This window comes from Teleopsis dalmanni, chromosome X, assembly GCF_002237135.1.
Source record: "Teleopsis dalmanni isolate 2A chromosome X, ASM223713v2, whole genome shotgun sequence".
Taxonomy (NCBI): Eukaryota; Metazoa; Arthropoda; class Insecta; order Diptera; family Diopsidae; genus Teleopsis; species Teleopsis dalmanni.
In genome coordinates, this window is record NC_051848.1 from 10489417 (window position 1) to 10513897 (window position 24481).

The 24481-nt window shown below is 32.1% G+C and overlaps 1 protein-coding gene across 1 annotated transcript; it reads right to left on the minus strand.

Annotated features, from left to right (window-relative positions):
* Positions 1-494: 494 nt before the first annotated feature.
* On the minus strand, positions 495-23643 carry LOC119688137 (alpha-protein kinase 1). The gene is made up of 5 exons (XM_038102797.1): positions 23354-23643; positions 3443-5072; positions 1552-1740; positions 1244-1477; positions 495-1158 (listed from the first exon to the last, which is right to left on the minus strand). The coding sequence occupies exons 2-5, from the start codon at positions 4874-4876 to the stop codon at positions 727-729; spliced, it is 2289 nt and encodes a 762-aa protein (XP_037958725.1). The 5' UTR covers positions 4877-5072; positions 23354-23643; the 3' UTR covers positions 495-726.
* Between the last annotated feature and the right edge of the window lie 838 nt (positions 23644-24481).

Here is a 24481-nt window from a genome sequence, read left to right on the forward strand (position 1 = left end):
ATAAGAGGTTTAGGGTTTCCAGTGAAATAATGGGATACAAACCTTAACCCAGGCAAACTTAATTAGCATCTCCACTATTACATACAATTTTTACTGATGAATCTTGTAATTCATTCATGTTTCATGCTCTTCAGATTTCCTTGGATTACACTAACACCAAGGTAGTAATTTTATACGTTATTGATATCACTACGAAATCTTACTAATTTATAATAATTTCATAGTGCAACGTGTTTCGTTCATCCGTTCATTCCGACTTATACTAATATAGACTTCAATCTAATCCTATTATATGGATGGAAAGTGCTGTTACCAGCGTCTCATATGTTTCCTTCATATCAATGTAAGTTTATTTTGTTAGTTTTTAATAGTAGTATTTTTTATTTCTAGTACTTGAGTTATGCTCTCTTGTACAGATTACATTAATGCTATTGTTGTATCTCAGCGAATAGTATGTAATGCCCTTAAAGATTTAAATGAACGTTAATTTTTATAAAATTGAATTTTATTCAGACCTTATTAATAATTAAAAGCAACACATGTATCTTATTCGGTAAAAAATTAGAGATTAACAAAAACAAAACGTTTTTTAGTATTCATGGGCGGGGTTAGACTTTTAAAACTATTAAACTATTTAATGTTTGGATTAGTTCAGCATTTAACAGTAAATTGTAGATTTTATTTATTAGAGTTTGTATAACTAGGAATTTGTTATTGTAATTGGTTTTATAGAGGTTCCAGCGCGTTTGCTGCTGTATTCGGACTGCCCTCAAGTTTACGCCAAACAACGTTGCACATTTCTCGAACCAGTGCCTTTTCTCCATCATCCATTTGATCAATTGCATTACCGGTTAAATTTCCGATACGATCTCGTTCCAGCTGTTCTCGCACTTCGAGTACTTGCAAAGCACGCACAACTGCTTCGGGACGACCCGATATAGGTTCGCTGATTCCTTCGTGTTGTGTTGTTGATTGTGAATGTTGTTGGTGTTGCTGTTGTTGCTGTTGCTGCTGTTGTTGTTGCTGTTGTTGTGTGGCTAGATTCGCGGTTGGTGTGGTCTCTGTTAAACGTTCTTCCTCCAATTGTTGTATGCGTCGTTCGAGCGAGCGTACATATTGAAGGGTTTGATCATTGAGGGATGTTCGTAAATGCATATCCTGAAATTAAATATAGGAAAAACATTTTATTAAAATACGCTTTATCGAATTAATATAAATCGTTATAATTGAGTTCAGAACTTACTGGCAATTGACGTTCGTAGTTTCGCAGTGCAGAAATCTCATCCGCATTTGTACTGGAGCTACTGCCATCACCGTCGTCACGTAATGCATTGCGTGTGGTAGCACCACAGTTTACGCATAACATATTTGCAGCAACATGTGCTCGTTCTTCATCCAAATACAGGCAAAGCTCCTTTAATTCTAAATTATCAGTAATTAACTCCTGTTGTTTGTCATCTAGTTGTCGCAACTTGTTCTAAATATTGTAATAAATAGCAGTAAAAAAAATAATTCATTAAATTAAAAATAGGATACACAATACGAACTCACCTGATAGGCTGCTACCTCCTGACGCATGACACTTGCAGTATATCTTCCAAAACGTTGCCATTCTCTAGCTAATTTTCTACCTTTTTGACGATCATCATCAAGAAAACAGCACAGATCACGAAGTTCTTGATTATCATCCAGAAGTCGCTGATTCTGCTCTTTTAAAGCCCGCAATTCACTTATAAGGGACTGAAATTCAGAAAAAATATCCAATAAAAAACATTGCACTGCATCATATGTATAATTTCCGAAAAAATAATTGGAGTGATGTTCGTATGTTTTTAAACCTGATAAAAAAAATACGATTTATATACAACATTGTCCGGAATATCTTCACTGTGCATTTCAACTAAAAAAACTGTAAACCAAATCAATGGCTCAAATTATTCTTAAATTAGAAAGCATACGTTCCACACAGCCCTAGCGCATACCCTAGCAGGCTCGCGGTTAATGTTGCATATAAAATGTATTTGATATAAGCAGAGGTCTTGACTGCATATCTTTCGATATACCAAGAGTCCGTCATGCTAAATTTGTACATTCCACAAGTGACTAAAAACCTTATTCTACGACGACTAAGTGTCGTTTCCACACTTATGAGAGTTGCTCTATGTCGTCATGTCAGTGGAGAGACTTTTACGTTTAAGTATAAAAAATAAGTATCTGAAATGGATTTTTCAAAGTGTACATGACACTGTTTATTGTTAATAAATAATAATTCCAAATTTTTGATCACAGTAAAACTATATATGCCACAGTTTTTTTTGTTTATAAATATTATATTGATAGTATACTTATAATATTATGATAGATAATCATATGAGTAGTGGACCAGTAGTGATATGTGATCTATTATATATTTTGATTAGAGAGAAAACAGTATTTTAGCTGTATTACAATAATAGAAGTATTGCAGATGATAAGTTATAAAAGCTCTGAAATCGTCTGATAATTGTAATGTGATCACAACTCGACACAATTAAATCCGATATCTTTATCCAGACATCCTCAAATACTTGTAAAACATATATTCTCTATACCAAAGTTTTGCAACTGTCAATCCGCAGATCGGTATCGGTTTCTCGACACAGATTTAGCACAGATTGTCGCCTTTGATGATATTTATTTTTGAATATTTTCCGGGTCCACAGTGTGTTTTGGGTTCAAAAATACTACTTTACAAGATGAAGCAAAACAACAACTTTGCAATAAAACATCAGCAATTTTATTTTCTAATTTTTTTAATTAAGTCTGCGCCTTGATTAGGATTCTAAAGGTATTAATATTTCTATTGAAATTTTAATGTTCTGTGGGTAATTAGACTACTTAATCTCTGTTAAGCAGTATAAAATTATATTTTTGACCAAAAATTTCAATTTTTCGAAAAGAAAAATATATTTACTTCCTTTGTCACTGAAGTGTAAAATTCGACAGTCGTATATGTTACTAGTATATAAAGTCGTTACACTTCAGCGCTATAATAGTACAGATAAATTAGCGAAATAAACTTCCTATTTTAAAGTTATTTTGAAGCCTGTAATGTAATGACTATGAATCATATTGATTGCCTTTTTGTTGTAGCCTGACCAGAAAACGTTCTGAGAGTGGTGAGCTGCACTTGGTCACTTAAAAAAAGACGAATGGTTTTAGAAATACATTGCTCCTGGAAGCTTTATATTATATGTACTCATAATTGATTGAGTCGTGCGTTAATTCAGAAAAAAATTGATGTACGATATTTCTATTCTAAGTCTATTTACAGAAATAGTAGAGAAAAAATCTACAGTCCTTAGGAAACTAAAGGGATAAAAAAAAGCGAAAAATAGACCACTATGTTAGGTTTCGACCGATAGATGCTGTTGTAAAAATGCTGTTGATAAAATTATTTTACCTGTAACTGCCGATTTTGTTCAGCTGTTAGTCTTCCTGTTGCTGTTGGTATACCCGTAGTACTTGACGTCACTGACGCATTTGGCGATGGATGGTCTTGATCGGTTTTTCGTACAAATTTAAGCATTTGTTGTTGTTGTTGTTGTTGCTGCTGCTGCTGATCGGCCTGCTGCTGTTGCTGTTGCTGTTGCTGAAATTGCAAACTATGATTGGTGTTTAAAATATTGTTGCAAGCAATCGTGTTGTTGCGAAGGACGGAAGTGTTTCGGTGTCGCTGCTGGCGATGATTTTGCTGTTGCTGCTGAAGGCGCTGTTGGGTGTACCGTGAAGGGTTCGTTGGGGCTTTAATCGAATCTGGTATATAAACCGTTGATAGTTGTGGAACGTCAGGTGGATACTTAAGTTTAAATGTATTTGTTTCGGGAAAAAATGAGGAATGCAGTGGTTTCCTGAGAATGGAGCTGGTGTTTAAGATAGCGATATTAGTTTGTGGGGGATGATCACCGGTGGAGCAGCCACCTTCTATGGGCACAGAGTTTAAATGCTTTCGCAATCCGGATAAAGATTGAGTTTGAGGCTGTGGTTGTGGTTGTGATTGCGGTTGCGATTGAAGCTGATGCGGGCTCTGTGCTTGAGGTTGGGGTTGGGGTGGAGGTTGATAGCGTGGAGGAATCGAATGTGCCGGTGCTTTGAGATTATTTGATGTCTTCAATGCTTGCAATTGAAAATAGTTGCGACGTATATGCGAATTTTCAAGTGTTGGTATTGTTGTGATTTGCGTCTGTATTTGTGACTGTGTTTGCGTCTGTGCTTGACTTTGTTTTTGTAATATCGATTGCTGTTGTTCTGAGTATTTTTGTTTTTGTTGGTTTTGCGCTGCTGCTACTGTTGTTGTTGCTGCTGTTGATCTTGGCTCTGACTGTGATGCTGTCACTAAGGCCGAAACTGTGATTGGTGTTGTTGGTGTCGTTAGTTGTGCTTTCGACTGTTGGTGTTGCTGGTCTGCTTGCGAGTGATGATGAATTGTGGCAACTGTTTGAAGTTGATTCGAATGAGCGCTTGAGTTAGTTGCTGGTATTATTGGTATAGCCGAGGATGACAGCGCAGTTGTTGATGGCGTGTGTGATGTCGCTGTCGTTACGCTTTGTTGTTGCGTCAATTGACTTAAATGATGAAGTGATTGGTTCGCCGGTGCTGTAAGCAAAGAGCGACGTTGTTGTAGCTGTGGTAGCTGTTGATGCTGATGAAGAATTTTGTCAGTATTTGCGTTATGATTAATATTAACGCTGCTATTGCTGCTATTGTTGTTTAAGGTATTATGTTGGTTAGCTAGCGTCAAAGTTGCTGTTGCTGCTGATAATGTTGCTGGCGCAGTTGCGTTTGTGCTTAAAATCAATTTACCATTTAAATTGTGATTACTAGTGACGACGGACATTTTCAAACGCTATTTAAAGCCAATGCAAGGCAGTCATCGAGCGCAATATCCCAAATTTTTCTGCCATTTAATGAATTCCCAACCTGTCGATCCATATATCGTACTCCTTCCGCCAGTTGAAGTGCTTCGTTAAAGCACTTAATTGTTTTGCTTGTCTCACTGCTTCCTCTTCAACGAAATAGCGATCGTTAAATATCTTAAAACAAAATAAAAAAAAAAAGGAATATGAGATAAAAAATAAAATGAAAATTAAATGCTTCAAAATAAAAAGAAAATAATAATTTAAAGCGGCCTATGACGCAATTCTGATATTAACTACAGCTCACTGTTGGCTGTTGACAGAAGACGGAGAACGCAATGTGCAGAGAAGTGAGTGAATTTTCGCGGGTGCGTGAATATGAGCTCATATTTCAGCGTACAATTAAAGTCAAATTATAAATTTTAATCGAAAGTGAAACGTGATTTTTTTTTTTTTTTGAGACAAACGACACACATTCTGATATCGTTGACAATTATTTTGAAGCAACAAAGTTAGTAGTTGCCGAACGTGTAGGCAACAGCTGTGACGAAATATGATCTGGGAGCATGTGGAAGATACATGTGGGCAAATGAAAGTGGATGGAACGAAATGTAATTTTTAGTTTCTAATTTCTCATAAATGAAGATTTTGAGCACTTTTCCACTTCAAAAAACAAGATATTTTTGATACTTCGAGATATTCTGAACCCAAAATTGTTATTATGTACATATGTACATCTTAAATTATGAACCCCGAATAAATTATTTGCGATGTTTAAGTTCAATTATTCAAAAAAAAAATGTAATATTAACATAAAAGTTATAATCTACAGTATGTATAACCTTCTATAATCTATAGTATGTATAACCTTGGAAAATCCTTAGATACGATTCAATTTACAATGTATAGCCCATAGAGACTGTTAAAGAAATGACGTGTTTCATCCGAAGGGTAATATAGACAATATTCTGAAAAATACTTTTAATTGCAGAACACCATTCTTTAAAATGTCTTTTGTCATAAATTTTAGTCAGTTTAATTAAAGTTTTTTACGAACTTTATACTTCTTATGGTAGTAAATAAGTTTAAAATAATATATGCATTTATATATCATATTATAAGTCTTAGGATCTTGGGAACTCATCAAAGGAGACCACGTGAACACTGCAACGCTTACTACAGTTCTATGAAGTCATTGGTAAACCACGGAGAAACTATGAGTTCTTAAACTCCTCACTGCAGAAGTTGTGGAAACCTGCAGAAAAAAACATTTTCTCTGTTAATGCCCGGCTTTGGTTTCCAGAAGAAATATAGTTTTAGGAAGATACTTCCTTAAAAGTTTATTAGACTGTTCATCGGTAAAGACGAAAGACCTATTTAAATATTTATACTCTTGTATCTTATGAGTTCCTGCGAGGAATGTGGTAGCAGAACGGCGAAAAATCGCTAGGTGAGGTACATGGCAGTTATCTATTGGTCTGCTACTGCAACCGACCAACCATATATCATATATACTTCCTAGATTAATTTACAATGTAGGAAACACACGTTGACGATAATTCCACAATATTAGGTCTTATATATTATATAGCCTATATTATTGTATTTCTACTCATTGTAGAATAATATTTCTTCTCCGCTAAAAGTTTATTTTATATATATAACACAATATAGATTTCAAGGTTGAGAGTTAATATAGTTGCGCACTTAAGTTTCTAGGATGGATTTTCCTTAATTTTTTTCTTACTGACAATTCCGCTTCATTCTTTTAACAGGTGCAAAAAACCTATGTCATCTATTTAAGATGCTGTTATTCTAGGTGACATCGATATAATTACCATCCATCTGGATAAACAGACATCCAATTGCATTTTACATTAATTATCTATCACCAATCAAAATTTTATTTACATCTTTTGGAAAGTATGATATAACGTACAAATATCAGGACTAGTTGGATTGCCATACAAAAGACACTAATACTTTTGTAATTATTTAAATTCAAACTGATTTCCTGTGAACAATAAATGTACATGTAAAAACCCCTAAGTATACCTATTCTTATTGAAAGATGTGAAATCTATACCCTTAAAAGTACATAAAAATTTTACGTAACTGCTCATGAAGTTAGTAAGTTTATTTTAACTTGGCTACAACTTATAGATAGTAAGAAAAATAAAAGTCAAAAACATAGGCTATATAGGTCAAATTTTGCAATGGTGGTTAAGTCACTTAGTAAGCATGTTTACTGATAGAAACTGTTCTAGAGGCGATAGAGGCGTTTCTCAGAGTGTCTATAGGAAAAAGAAGAAAGTTGTTCAAAAAAAAAGTTTGAATTATTACTTTTTGAGAAAAGTAATTGAGAATGCACCTTCAATCACGGAGTGTCAAGGTGAGAAATTATATTAAGTATCATTTTAAAGTCTAATACAAACATCTTTTTCTCATAAAAAATTGACACAAAACTCCATATAAAAAAAATGTTCCAAAGAATTTAAATATGTATACAATTTTTTTTCTACATATGTAGTTTTACGCCAATTTTTCGTGCGAAATAGATGTTAGTATCAGGTTTAAAGGCTTAAAGAGTCTCATATATCTATATGACTGCAGTATTGTGGCTGTCTGCGTAAAATTCTATAAACTGTATTTTAAATACAGAATTTTTATTTCGATATATTAATGCAATTGTAACAGTTATATGCAATTGGAATAGCCATAACATTAAATAGCCAAACAAGCGCGTCGAGTCTTATGCTTCAAGAGAAAAGGAACAGATCGGCTATTGCTCAGAGGTGAATCATGGAAAAAAAATTTCAGAAGGATGATACATGTGTAATACTGCATGTTTATACTGAGAATAGTGCAATAGACACTAGTCGTTGCGAAATTATCCTTCACTTGGGAGAGTAAACGTTAAGAGCAGATAAGATTCCAAGAATCCATGTTTGCCAAAAACTAAACTTTATATAATATCTACGCATGATCTGCATATATCATACAATCTGAGAAATTCGCAAACTCATAGGTTTGCACGGTTTTAAAAATGTTGGAATGTTATGATTCAAACATTTCAAAGCTATCCATTTTTTTTTAGGCTTATAGGCTTATATATTCTGATTAATATGAGGAAATTATAAAACAAAATTTTTAAAAGTGGATTGCACTCTGTGTTAAGGGAGACAACACTCACTTAGACCTTGCGACATAAAAAGTAGATTTTATTATTAATTGTTGATATTGTATTTGTATATAACGTGGAAGATGGAAATAACAAATTGGAATGACTGCGACCTGGTGGTCTCGAACCTTCACACGTACACTTTATTGCCTCATACGTGCAGTACGATTTTGATTTTAATTTTGATTCATCACATTTTGTTTTCGTTTTCGCTTTGTAGTCACTGAAGACTTACAAAAAGACAGAAGACACCGAAGGCAACAACTGAGACTTGTTGACTATGCGGAATTATACCGCATTGACAATGTATGTGTGAGTATCTGTGTTCGGCCTACATAAGCCCAACTGTAGTGGAATACCACATACATACCTCCGGCTACAAAAATAATGCAATAATACAATATGCCAAAGCGTTCCCAACAAAGCAATGGCAACAGCACTAGCAGCAGCAACAGCTACAACAACAACTGTAACGAGAACTTAATGAGAGTAGAAAAAAAATCATCACAACCACATAAATTGCAAAGTAATAGCAACACCACACAACAACAACAACAATAATAACAACAGAAACGATAATATTACCATTAAAACGGCGTCGACTGTCAGTTCTGCTTGATAAACAGAAATTATGATTCTTGCCTTGACTGCCGGCTTCGTTTTCCGACTTATTTCCCGGCATTGCCATACATTTACATATGTCAATGCAAAACTTCACGTACACATCGCCAAACTCCGGTACACACTTACACACTTACACACTTTGTGTGTCCATTCAAAGGTGAATTTATTTTTGAAATTATTGGTTCACAGCAGTAAAAAAAAGACGTAATCCAGAGAGGTTTCTTTTTGGAGTTTTTTTTGTCAATTTAATGAGGCAAAAATACTGTGGCTTTATTCAAATTTGCAGAGAACAACCTAATACCGTCCCTCCCACCAACATTAACTTCAGCTTAAAGTTAAGACGTCGGTAAAATAAATTTTTTTCTTTCATATTTTTTATGATTGAATGCTTTTTTAATTTCCTGTTTGAGCTCAAGTCGTAGCAAAGTTCAAAGGTTTAGAGTGTAAACTAGTAAAGAACTTCACCCTCGCACCACTTACGTCTTAAGTGCTATCAAAATTTAAATTATTTTCTTACTTGATTCTCTGCAACAATAATTTTAGATTGTTTATAATTACGCAATTGAAGGAACTCACCTGGAACTATGTATGTATATTATCATCAAGAATAAAGCAATTCTACACCAAATATTACGAGTATCTACGAGTATTACTAGATAAAATATTTGGAAGCTTAAGACACTCTTTTTTCCAGTTGAAAATTGGAACCACTCTTTAAACCAAAAGATTTAATCAGTACGAAAAGACTGAGATGTATTCTGAGATCTGTACAAATACCCATAATTATGCCAAATTTAACTATCCATCAGAACAATAAATATGCGCGAAATCTATGATATCGACACCGACAAGCAACATAATACTAGTATTAACTATCAATTTTTATCGAATCATCAATCAAAATTTAGCGGTAGACTAGCTAATATCATTATAAGGCTCAGAAATCTATGTTTATCGATATCGATAAACACTATCATTAGTTATCAATATCGATGAGCAATACCATATTAGTAGTGATGTTATTGACATTTATTGAATTATTAAACAAAGTCTAGCTGTAAACTAGCAACTTTTATAATAAGGTTTACACCTCCAAAGTTACATAGGTGAGATGACACAATCTTAATCTCTAAGTGGGTATTATTTCTTATTTAAACCGATACCAAAATTTATTTCATTTATATCCTTTTAGCGATAAAAGTAGTTTCATTTTAAATTATTTTTCATAGAAATATTTTTTAAAAAAAAGTGCCATAGTTCATTATTGTTTTAATAACAATTATAAGATATTAAGAAATTATAATTATTAATTTTGATTTCAGACCTACACACTGAGAGTTGGGTATATCTGAACGAAAAATATGTTTTCTACGTCATCGATGAAATATAATACTAAATAATTTTATTTGTGAATTTCCGATATCGATTTTCGAATATATTCTACGTAACCCTATATTGCTACAAATATATATATATAAGAATGATAAGGACATAGTTCCTCATCTATGTAAATAAAAATATCACAATATCTTTCGTATATGTATATACAATACATAGATTTATATAAATAAACATTTATAGTTATAAATACAGCTTGATATTAAAGATATAAGCAAATTCTCCAGAACACGACGACACTATATTAATTTCGAGACACTACTAACCTCTTAAAAAATATAGGAAAAATTTATTTACAAAAATGATTTAGTGCTATATATCCAAAATGTCAGAACACTTATCTGACTGGTGAAAACTAAGAAAGTTTGAGTGAACAGTTTTTATGCAATCACCATTGTTTTAAACTTGTACAATCCCACTTAAATTTGGTCTTAAACATGTCATATAATTAAATTCCGTAAGAAAATCATTTGTCAAAGTATTAAACCCACAAATTCTATGAATATGTAATTATTTATAATTCTAAAAATAAAATAACCATCACAAATAATGATCTACATTTGATATAATCAAATTTATTAGATATGAAATATTTTAGTTTTTACTCCAAAAGACTTAGAATTTTACAATGTACTCAATATTAATTCGATAAGAATAATTAGATTCTTAACGAGCTTTCGAGTTGATTTTAATTATAATATATGCAACTTCGGGAAATAATGTATGACTTTGTTGCAGTGAGGGCAGTCAGTGCCCACCTTGAGCATAATAGCAAAGAAGTCAGCAACAGATCTGGTGACAGTGATTCAAGTGCCTATAATGTCGACTGACAGTATATTCTATACTTTAATACACTACAAGGAACATAGTCGTAGAAGGTCGTACCAAATAATTTTCATTGAACTCTGCCTCATAGAAATGGCTGAGTTAAACGTGATCCATTACGGAAAAATATGTTGCCAGAGATTGTACTCAGATTGAACTCAGAACTATCATACATATGAAGTATGTATGAATAAAAAGTCAGAAAAGATTATGTTTAATATCATCTCAGTTTTCCCAGCAGAGTCCTTAACTTATCATGTGCGTACGAGAGTTGTATAAATTTCCCTTAAGATGCCTTGACAAAAGACATTGTGGTCGTGCTTATTTTGGCACTGTTAGTGCTTCTATTTTCTCTGACAACAATGTCCCCTCCAAACATTGTTAATTGTTAATGTATTCACTGTTTATTTGTTTATTTGATTAAAAAAGGCTAAATAGTTTTTATCGACCTAAAATAACATGTCGAAAATGTATGTATCTATGTCTGTATTGTAATCAGAAAGTTAATATTTGCTTTTCATTAGGTTTGTATGGAATTCACTGAGATACGCAACTCATTATGATAGTTGAGATAAGTCAGAAGAATTTGTGAACAGCGGCAGATTGAGATTTTGCTAGAAGAAATAAAAATTAGAAAGTTCACTTCAACTACAGGTGAATGTGGTTGTTGTTGTGGCTATTCACACGGCAATTGTCTTGTTCACATTCTTTAGTAGATTTCAATTACATTCCACACTGCATGTACACAGATAGACGACTTACGTATATTTATGAGTACATGATTATCTGTACATTACATCGATATTCCGTTCAGTTCATTTGCTTTTTAAATCCATCAACGAAATATTTTAAAAGTGGGTTTCATATAAAAATATGCTGAGTATTTTCAACAACCTTTGAAATGATCTTTGATAATCACTTAGAAATTTATATGGTAAACTAGTTTTAGCAGACTTGAAGTTTGTGGCAATAAATAAGTCTACAAATGAGATTAGCTAACAATGCTAGTTTCAGTACAAATTGTTTCATTTAAATTAAGAACAATCAGCCGAAGTTCGATTAATCTTACTGTAAACGAGCATTGCCTTTCCTCAGGTGGTTCGTAGTATCGTAGTATCGTATTATCTTTCAGTCACAACCAAAACTGCACATTTTTCGGCTATTTTAAATGCTTCTTGGCACAGTTCTCATTTATCTTTCTTAAGAGTTTTAGTGAATAAAAAATTCTCTATTTCTTTTTATAAAACTTTAAAAGGTAAATGCAATATCATTTCCTGTTCATGGTTACATGCGCTTGAGAAATGTTGGTAAATATCCGGAAGAACTATCAATTAAGAATGGCTGTGTTACAGATTAAAATTGTATATTTCCTTCGGCTGCATGTAACGCTTTAATGAGATTTTCAGCGTTTCTAGATTGATTAAACATTGAAAATAAAATCGCGTAGTCAAGGAATGACAGAAAGAGCTTATAATGTGAAAGAGATGTTTTTAAATGAAACTTCCCGTGTCGGTGTTAGTAGGTTCAAGGTTCATTAATAAATTTGTCATACATAGTAAGATGAATAACATTGTTTGAGACGCGACGCTTATTAAAATCCAAATCCATCAAATGACAGAAGTCCACAATTATAGTTATGCAATTAATTCTAAAATTGTACATGTCCTAAGTTCAGAGGAAAAGCACTTGACAAATGCTTTATTTTTTAATATTGTTTATAAAATACCGAATGTTTAATACCGAATTAAATGTATTAAATTGCACCTTGACATCGTTGCAAGGGACAGAAGACAAGGTCAGCTTTCGCCTTCTCTAATACGAAAGACATTTTTAATATTATTTAGATACAATTAGAGAAAATAATACCATAACCTGAACTAACAAAAACCCAGATGATGCGTTTTTTATCAATGTCGAAGATCTACCGCGATGAATACAAGAACAGTTCTCAAAGAAATTGCATTGAATAAAATGAATATGCTAACGAAAGATATTAATGACACTAACAGCAATTAATTCGCAAAAAAAAAAAAAAAAATTAGCTGGCACTAATAATATTAAGGTTGGAGGAACAATTTTCAGATGACCGTCAGTATATTCGCTATATCCCTCATAATACTGTGTTATCTTTTCTCTCTTGCGGATATAAATTTCAATAGTCCCGAAGTGGTGCATATCTGTCGTAGCGGGGACTAAAATCTATAAGACACTATCCTGTACGATAATTATTGGCACTATAATCATTGACGTAGTGTGTGTATTTGCGAAAGAAATCATAGAAGGACAGAGAGCAGCAGAGAGAACTAGAAGTGCAGTAAGAGATGACAGCAATCGCTAAATTACCACCCTCCGAAGTAATGCTTAAATGTGGTTCCGAAGGAATATATGGTTAGAAGAGGCACGGTGTTAGGATGAGGTTTAGTACGTAGGCGCAAATATCAAGCAAAAGAGTAAGTCTTGGGGTTGCGAATCGTGTATGCTGGTAGTACGGGCTACCAGTATCTTTTAAAGATTCCACATCCCTACGTGACTTTTTTCTGTTCCCGAAACTAATATGAAAGAATAGTTTTTAACTATTAAAAAGATATGATTCACTTAAATGACATATATTGTAACACTCGACAAACTCAATACAACAGTATAAGGAAAAAGCTATAAAGGTTAAAGGTGTTTAACCCTATATCTACCGCAAGTTTTTTATCGGCTTTTTAAGAGTCGATGCTGGTATTCTTTGTGGTTGTAGTAATAAAAAAAAGCATTTGGAAATAAACATTTTGATATATCCTGGAACTCGTTACACTGTGATATTTGTCTTACATTTCTAGACTAAGACTAAGCAATAAATGCGAATCTATATTTTCACATAGAATTGCAGTACAAGTTCTACGAACATGATTTTAAATTAAAAAAAAACATTGAATTCCTGGAATTGTTCAAATTGTTTATAGATTTCAATACCTAGGATGTATTCAAATTGACATTCCTTAAGGGATATTATATCAAAAACTAAGAAAACGACGGCTGCATTTGCTAAACTAAACAAAGTTTGGTATTACATTGTATATAGCACATCCACGAAAATCTGTATCTTCCGAACAATTTCTTCCACTTATATATAATACAGTTATATATTGGTTTTTGAAATATTGGGCTTTAAAGCTGTTAATGACTTTGAAGTGTTTCCTCTAAACGAAAAATGAGTTATACTAAAATGAACATGTGCAGCCTGAAAGCTGGAATTAATGTTCACAGTTAAGCCGATATGGGATGAAGTGGCTGTCGATGCATTTTCCCTAAAGTACAAAAATAAAGAAGAACCCTATTCTTCAGCTTGTTTTCAAGATTCACGTCTTTGCATCTTTCTAAAAGTTTAGCTTTAAGTGAAACACGTCGGTATAATAAACTTTTTTGTATTCTATTTTTAATGATTGAATGCTTTTTTAATTTCCTGCTGAAGCGAAAATAATAACAAAGTTCAAGAGTTTAGTGTAGAAACTAGTAGAGAACTTAACCAAAGTCTCACTTACGTTCTGAGTGCTTTTAGAGTATCAAAAAAAAACTTATTAAAATTTAAATTATATTTTTACTGGATTGTTAGCAGCAGTAATTTTAGGTTTATTATTTTTACGCAATTGAAAGAACTCGTCTGGAACTTTATTACTCGTCGAGTGTAGAATAATTCCATATACAATTTTATAATAATTACTAGAATATTTTGTTTTTAGTACATACCCACAAAATGGGTTCGGCAGAAGACAATAACTACGCCAAATTAAACATACCTGAAACAAAGAAAACATTGAAACTATAATACATAATATACATATATATAGACTGTGCCAATAACTCGAATGAAAGATTTTGTTGTGATTCAGTGTCATAAACTTTAATTCGAGCACAATTTTCGCATAGACAAAATATAGAAGGTGAAGACATCATATCAATAATGAAGCAAATAATCAATTCGCTTACGACGTAAGCATGAATATAGCTATCAATAGAGTCGTATTTCTTTAAATTAGCTTTCTAACTAGTATGGCGACGGGTTTATAGTTCCATAAGTCCATGCATAGCATACAACTGTTAAACAGAATATTTAACGAGATAAAATATTCTTCTTTGGAAAAGGATAGTTAAAATATTAAAACAGTGAGATGATATTACTTTAATTCAGATAAGATACAATGTATTTGCAACATACTGCCTTAGACCAATTAAGTCTCCACTTCAAGACTATGACTAATTTTCATACTGATGTATTATGAATTGTACTCAAAATTTTATACGCTCTCCGAAATACTATATTACATGTATTCAACATAAAAAGGATAACAAAATATACAAATTTTCAAGGTTCACTTTCTGTTCACAGAAATGAAAATATTTATACTCATACCTAACTAACGTATATAGATATTATAGTAAGTTCCTCCACAGTACTATAAATAAGGAACCCAATTATATAATCAAGTTCACCCGTAATCCTCCTAAGCGGAGTTAATATATTTACTGCTGATATAGATATTATAGTAAGTGCTGCCATAGTACTATTAATAAGGAACCCAATTATACAATAAAGTTCATCAGCAATAAATAAATATATTTAAGTAAATAAATATATTTACTGCTGATATTTTAAGAGACAATCTCGGGCAGCATTACGTTTTTATTTTTCAAAATACAAAGCAATCTAAAATTTCACTTTTGATCTATAAGAATAGAGGTGTTACATTAAATACTTTCTCGTCTTTAACTGAAGTTCTTTCTCTTTAAAACAAGAGAGGTACAGAACTGTGTAGTTTCTCGTTTTGAACTGAATTGTATTCAGATTCTCTAACCGACACAAATTGCATTTGACATTGGAGGCCTAACGATGTCGCGATAATAAAAGAGGCATTAAGCAAAAGCTTTGATTTTTGTAGATACTTTATGAACTACTTTATGACTGTCGTTTGTCATGTAACCAAAAACTGAAGGCGTTTTTCTGTCGCAATTGTTTATGCGGTCCCCTTGAGTCCAATTACTTTATTACTTTTCTATACTTATAAAAGTTCCAATGTAGAATTCATAAAATAGAAAGACTGAAAAATTAAACAAAACAATTTCTTCAATCGAAGTTTTTTGTAGATTTTGTTTATGTGCAGCGATTCGTGTGGGTGTTCTCCTATCGAACTTGTACCCAAGATTAATAACTATGGCCTATGTGCGCTCAGTTGTTACAGATTTGTTGTCACATTTCCGGTAGTGGGTGAAACTGTTTTTTTTTTTATAAATTTATTTATGCAGCAGTAGAACTGTATCAAATCATAAGGCGCAAAAGTTAGCTAGCTTTTGCTGAAATTATAATACTTTTATGTATACTTGTAATTGAAAGTGCAGTATTAGAGGATTAGATTGAGGTACTATTATGGTGCAAATATGAAAGTGGAAGCAGCTTAAATGTTTCTAAGAACAAAAATAAAAAATTCAATTATAAAATAAATGAAACTTGTACAAATATCTGCATTGCAACATATGTTGTCATTTTATTACGTAGAAAATAGAAACATATTTTAATTCAAGTTTTAGTCGATTAATAAAGGCAAATATATCTCTTCTCAGATGTTCTTGATTACAGCTAGTGTTAAGAACCAAATATTCTTCTCACATTCAACAAGAAAGTCGCAAACAACACAGTATCAAGTCTTATCTAGCACTAAATAAATAATGCATTGTCTCATTTAATTAGTCTGTTATGTTAAAATAATAACGTACCAAAACCAATTGTACAACCCCTTCATAAGCTTAGCTCTGTCCTATTGAGGTATAGACAAACTACTTCTATCGCTTGAAGTAGATTTTAATTGAATGATGTACGAGAGTCATTATTTATATTTTGAGCTTTATAATGAAAAAACACTAACTTATCATTGAAAATTGCTTTATTGTATCTCGAAATATTCTCCTTTTTGATTAATACACCTTTGCATACGTTCGAACCATTTGTCAAAGTATTTTTTCCAATTTTCTTCACACACCTTCAAAACATGGTTTTTAAATGCTACAAAGGCTTCTGCCTATTCCGCCGACAAAAATCGTTGTCCATGCAATTTACGAGCATTCTTGACGTTCGGGAACAAGATGTCATTGGGTGCCCAATCAGAACTATATGGCGGATGACACATGAATTCGATGCTCAAATAGTCAGTTGTTAGACGACATGTGTAAGCACTCGTATTGCTTTGATGGAGATGGAGAATGATCCGATGGCGCTTGTTTGTTTTCCATATTTCACTGAAGACTTCCGGTAAACAAACCGTTTACCCTTGTATACTATTGACCGGAAATGACCGTTTTACGTTCTTGTAATGGTGTTCGTATGGTTACCACATGAACAGTTTTCCTGAAAAAACAAGAGACCATTTGTTTTGAAGTGCTTCGAGCACGAATAACTTTTATTGCATTTAGTTCATCTTGAAACATCTATACAGTAGACTGCTGTTCACGATCCAGCTCATACGCACATATCCATATGATTCGTCATCTGTTACAATCTTTTATAAGTATTTTGAAGCACCGCCGTTGTACTTGGTGGAGCATTTGTGTAGCCCTATCGACATTAGCATCTTTTTGAGATTTTGTCAAATGATGAGGGAATCTAACGAGAAAAAACCTTAGATCTTGAAGGCAAGAAGGCATTATACGAACATTATATTGTTCGTATATAGAATTCGAAAAAAATATTGTATTATAACATATATATAAAATTTAAGTAAAAAAATGTTGTCAAAATTTAGCCAGTGTAGACGCACGCCCAGTTATTCAAGAGATAAGTTATTCAATTTTTATCATCATTGCATAATGTTTTTTATATATTTTATATCTGGCTACAGGTCACCTTTTTTTTAAACTAATATTTTTATTAATATTAATTTTGTTAAATATTAATATTAAATTAAATTTTGTTTGTTTAATATTTTTTAATATATTATAAAGAGGTTTTCGAAAAGTAATGAATTACAACAAAAAAGTTATTCTTGTATTTAATCATTGGCCAACAATTTTTTTTTTTTTGAGACTGTAAGTACCAGGATTCGAAAACGTGCCCTGCAAATTTGAAGCTCAGAGTCAGAGCTCCTTAACCTACTGACCCAAAGCCGTACTAGACTTTTATGTTCGCACATTTTTCTGGAGTTTTATTAATTTGCTGTGAAAGTTCTATATTATGTTATATATTTTTATATACATATTTAAGATTCATCACAAAAAATTAAAGTCAACACTTCATTTATCTATCAATTCAAAAATTGAGAAACTTGTTTAAATTGATATAGATGGCCAGATAAACAAACAAACATTGAGATTCTTTAAATGTTAGGTATATTTACATTTTACAGAGTCACCGCTATAGCCCACACTACATTATAAACATCACAGCTGTGTAAAGAATATAAATATAAAAATTAAAAGACAGTTCTGATCATTTAGTTTATTATGGGATATAATCATTTGATTTTTTTCATACCTATAAATATTTTAAAAAAATTACAAAAAATCTATTTACAATTTAAAGGTTTTACTCAAAGGAAGTATGTTATATACTTAATAGTTAAATACTTAATAGGTCTAACAGTGTCTTATTCACTACGTTGCAAGCATTCAACTTCCCGGGTAAATAATATATTTATTTGTTTATAGTGAGAAAACAGCAATTACTTATACGTTCCATGGTTGAGATCCATGGCTAAGTTACATCCAAAGCCTTCACTTAGTTCAGAACAATGTTTATAAACCATTATTGCTTAAAAGTCTGGGGGGAACTTCAAAAAAATAAAAAGAATCTCTTCTATTTATTGATACTCGTAAAAGTACAACAACAAAACTTGTATGATCACAAGAGATCAGCCATCTTCAAAAGCAGAAATATTACAAAATAAATAAAGAAAACTTTCTTTTTGCTATGTGATTTTATACATATTTTGTTTTCATTGCTTGTCTCTATTCGGAAAGTTGTTCTTTTTAAATTAAAATCTTCCATTAATAAAACTAAAATCGGCCACATACCCACAGTCTTCGCGGTGCGAACGCTGCGTTTTGGGGTTTTCGTTTTCATTTTCTTCGCATACCGAACGGTAAATATATGACTTAAACTAGATGCCGGAACCCTTATTAATGCCGGAATGTGTATTTGTTTGCATGAGCAATAATTTTCAGCCACATACACAATTCCAGTAAGTTGCCAATGAAGACACAAAGTCGAATACAGTTAAAGATGTGACCGCAGCAGCCTTTTCATATGCAGATTCAGTTACCATTTCAGATGCTAGACAACAGGTTGCGGCATCATCCACAAAGATGCCGTTGTGGTCTTGCTTTTGTTGTTTGATATAGCATCTTACTGGCATGTACCGCATGCATATTTATATGAATATCTATATATACATGTATGTACGAAGATATAAAAAATCTTCGTACTGAGGAGAACACGTACTATATTTTGATCACTTGTTAATTTAATTCATAATTTCATATTTCAACATCAACAACAATATTAGTTATGTCTGCAGTAGCAGTAGTAGAAAACAGAGTGGATTGAAGAATGGTTGCTGAAGTGTCTTCATTCTCTATTACAACACTAATTTTGTGAAACAAATTCTGGTAGTTCATAACTAAACTTTGCAGAAGACAGCATAAGGAAGTCGTTAAGAGTTAAAGTTTTAAATAAAATATGCTTTCACATACCAACTTCAAGTTTTAATTAATACTTTCTATAATAATATTGCGAGCTTCTTAATCAGTGCACATAGAACTGGGTTTTTGAATAATATAAATATGGATAAGCAACTATTAACTATTGTCCAAAAAAAAGCTCTATAATACACTAAATTACTTCAGATGAGGATTGGAGAGAAAACACTATTTTGTACGTGAAACTGTAAGTGTGAATAAACATAACCTCATCTTGAGACGACACAATGAATGATTAACACCGTCAAATCTTGTAAGACTAAAACGTCAACCTTTCTCTGTTGTTGGTGTCTTGCAATTAACGGAAAATGAATCTAGGTACCTGACTTGGCGTTTAGCAAGCTAAAACAGATCTAGAAGCAAACTTCTATTCACATTTGAATTGAAGAATCTTTATGGAAAACAGAACATATCCTATCGCTTACGATTCGTAATTTTATCTTCAACAGTAATAATACTGAAAAGAAAATTTATACAATTTCAATATATTTTAGGAATTTTTAGAAAGTTGTTGAGCATATTAATACTTATTAATCAATATTTGTGTTATAGAACTGTGGTGCATCAATAGGCTATAGAACATATAAACATATGAGTTTATATAAAATAGTTACAGCTAAAACATAAACAGAAACCAAAGATTATAAAATGAAAAGTGTCTTATACACATCAAATATGTTTATATACTGTTATTGAAGATCTTTTAAATTGGAGACCAAAATATCCATTCCTTTCCTAATTTGATGCAATGCACATAAGACGATGAGAAGTAGCACTATAACTTTATACATAATCCAACTAGGAGAGTTTGCAGAAGTAATGGTTGTAAAAATTATACGTGAATAAATACATGAAAGTTCCCTGTGAATGGAGAAATTAAGCAAAGAGGAATCTAAACGTTAAGACTTCTTTAATAGACACTCTCTCATTTTTTGCAAATAAGAGTTATTTTATTTTAATCTTATTTTAAGAGTTTTTATCGAAAAATAAGATTTAAAACGATACTATGAGCAATAAATCATTACATATTAATCATTGCTACATTGCCGATTTTATATAACCCATTTTAAAAACTGTTGCTTTATCCTGGTACAACAAGCCATACACTTTAATAATCAATATCGATGTACTGAGAACAATAAAGTAAATCAAATCTGCTCTGTCGGTGCCTAATGTGTACTTATTAGGGGCTTATCTAAAATTTTAAGGCACTAGCAGATTTAGTGAATTATATGAATTACTGCTGCACAAGTACCTAAATGTTATTGAAGACACTAAAAGCCAATTTTTCAATCGAAACTTGAATTTTGATACTGATTTAAGTCATGGTTAAGATATGACTAAATTCATTACTAAATCAATTTTGTGACTTAAGTTACTAACGTGAAATCGTTTCCAAATACTTTTCTTTTTCACTACAGATATACAGGTTGTCTTCAACAATATTAGTTGATGCAAACTTTAATGGAGCGCTGTCCTAATATAATTTTGTTTATACATATTCGCAATAAATAAAAAAAATACTTAAGTTATTTCTTAGACGTGACAAGGTTACGGGTTTAACTCAATCAAAAATTTAACTTATTTTAGTTTTATCTCTTGTAAAAATCTAGAGCATACGTAATAATATAAGTAAGTTAGATTGGATTTTACGAAGATAACAAAGGTTTGCAACTCGCGTTTTCGGGCAAAATCTTTGAGGGCATCACAATGAGCAATATATGCCTCCGAGTGGAAGTGCTAAAACGCGCTTTCTTAACCTAAGCTAAGTTGGATCTGTTAACTGTTTAACACTACATGAACGAAATGTGGTATACAGACCTGATGGAATTTAACGATATCAAATTTAATCTCAATCCAACCTTACTCAATAATATAATCTAGGTTAGGTTGGATTGCACTGGTTGACACTAAATGAATGAAATGCGATGTATAGATCCAAATGCTTTTGATAATACCAAGTGCGCATATATGACATTCGTAAATGTGACTCTCATTGCCTCATCCCTATAGTGAGATCTTTGTAATTCTCTTTGTAATGAGCAGAAAATATTTGCAACTCATGCGGAGGTCTTCTAATAATATTGTTATAGAAAAAATTCTGCTTAATACGTCACAAGGCATAATTTGCTTGGTAAATTTAGATTTGCATTTAAATAGACATGTTGACAATTATGGAAAGATGGGCTAAGAGATGGGCAAAGAGATGGGCTAAGAGATGGGCAAAGAGATGGACAGTTCACATAATTAAAATCGATGAAAACTTTACATTACAATGATTAAGCAAATCTGCAGAAAACTAAAGCAGGACGATGAACCTGATACAGGAAGATAAAGCTTAAACCAAGATAGGTTGATGGAGTTATCCAAGATACTGCAATTTTACTACTAAAATATTAGTGTACATAAGTTAAAGACATATTATGGCTTATGGAATCAAAAACTACAGCAAGAAGAACGAACAATATGTTATATGTAAGGTTCCAAGAACGGCTGGGTCTACGTCCCGGACCCACTCGTCGCCAACGACTTCACAAGCAGGTCCGAGCGGGTTACAACAACAACAATATGTGATGAAAATAATTTCAAACGATAGTCGATTTCAATAAAAACTGTTTATCAGGACTATTTACTCTTCAAAAGTTTCTATGTGTGGATATCAATCAATGTCAGTTAATACAACATCATAAACCACTTTTAATTTCTTCCTCTACTTCGCTACTAATTAATTTAAAATCTTATAGTAAATATTGCTCGCATTTAACTAGAAAATTGTATACAAATCTGCAATCTGGATGTAACGATCAGCACTGAGTTCAAGACAATCTGCTCAATTAAAAGACTAAACAAAGGCTTTGTAAAATATTTATGGACATACATAGATACACTTTTTCATGCTCAAATAATTCAACCAAGGTAAAACGATAAAATACGATAAAACACAGCAGGGGCTAATAGGACAAACCAAAACGTATACTTGTAAGGATATTTTTTTATTTAGACAGGTAGGAAAAATTCCTTTTAAATTTAACTACCAATTGTGACGCGGCTTAAGTTCAAGGAGCAACTGCCGAACTGTCGTTCACCTGAACGCACACTAGTCTCAAGGGTCTCTTCTCAAGAGCAACTATGTACTGTGATATACACGATACCTTCCAATTCAACCTTTTTGACTGCGCAATTCTCAACACAACCAAACTGTGAACGTAGAATATGAAGCACTAATCCTGCAGACCTGCACTTAACCATTCAAATCCATAATCAATTTGAGCGGTGCTCGCAATTATAATACAATTAACTAATTTTAGCAAATAACAGAAAATGCAAAAAAATGTTATGTCCAAATCTGCTTTTTTGTCACTGAATTTCGGTTCCTCTTCTGCTTCAGATTTCAAACCAGAACACTTTCATTCATTTCAAAAGCCAACATGGCGGCCTTTTTGCCACAAAATGTGTGAGTTTTGTTATTGCTGCCAATTACTGGCAATTGCTGCCAAATCCCACCAAAGTGCTGATGACTGCAAATGTTTTCTTCACTTGACTTTAATTATAAAACACGAGGCAGCAATTGTGTTTATTAAAATTGATCGGCCTTCGGTACAACCATCAAATCAAGTAAATTCAATTTTTTTTTGTTTCATATTTTCATTAAGTTCACATTATTGCGTAAATTTCCGCTGTACCCGCTAACCGACATACTTACGATGTGGAAGTGTGTCTTTCCTTTAATTAATTACAGATACTTTTGTTGTTATTAATTTGTTTGTATCTTCCGTTTAAGCAAAATTAAACAAGCCACTTTTTTACGAAACCGCACTTAAGATCTGTATGTATCTTGCGCCTTGATTTGCTTGCCACTTTTATTTGTTTTCTTCTACACTTTTCGTATTTTTGTTATTTTTATATTTATTATTTTTATAAGAGCGCGCATGCGCCACTGACTTTTGCACAAGCGTCAAACGATCACAAAAGCGCACGACCAGACTCTCACGATTTAACAAACTCTTCTGACACAGCCTCTTCAAATACATTTTGTACAATCAATAATAAACAAAGCAACAACGAACACAACTCACTTGAGTATGGTGTGTGGTGAGTACGAGCGTGGTGAAATTTATATCAAAGCAAACGCAATACCTCCCTGACTTTAGCATGCAAATATTGATTTATCAATAATTAAAGCTGATGTTTATTATATTCAAATATCGGAATGTCGTTGTGTTCCCTATAACCGTCACCTTCCTTCCCTAATCTCTATCTCCAACATTTTATTTTTATAGCTAATTCAAATAGTTTTCTATTTTATTTTATATTTATATTAATAATAATTTTATTTATTTAGGGACTAATTGGTCAATAGTTAAATAATAAACTTTCAAAAAAATTTTTTTTTTTTATTTTTAAAAGATTTTATTTTAACCGATATTTCGACTATAATCTATAGTCATCATCGGGATACTATAAATGTAAATGTGTTACACCAAGAAAATAATCAATAAAAACGCTTTTTCTTGGAAATGCTATACATCCTCTAATCTCCTAGTGACACCAGACTCAACTATAAAACTGGCATACAACACTGTGCTCAGGTGTATAAAAGCACCTTCAACAAATCCGGAAGAGAATAAATTTGTCTTTCCTATATACATATATATACATATAAAAGTTTATTATTTAACAATTAAACAAATAGTCCGTAAAAGAACAAAACTATTATTTAAACCAACAATCATTAAAACAAATTTATTTTTATATTTATATTAATATTTTAATTATTAATAAAATTAAAATATTATATTTTTAATAAATATTTTCTTTATATATCTATAGC

Bases quoted from the DNA above. Each gene is read 5' to 3' on its own strand.
- LOC119688137 (XM_038102797.1), bottom strand. From the start codon at position 4,876: ATGTCCGTCGTCACTAGTAATCACAATTTAAATGGTAAATTGATTTTA. The intron at 1,741-3,442 runs GTAAAATAATTT...TCTGAATTTCAG, and splicing joins AACAAAATCGGCAGTTACAG to TCCCTTATAAGTGAATTGCG. The intron at 1,478-1,551 runs GTGAGTTCGTAT...TACAATATTTAG, and splicing joins AGGAGGTAGCAGCCTATCAG to AACAAGTTGCGACAACTAGA.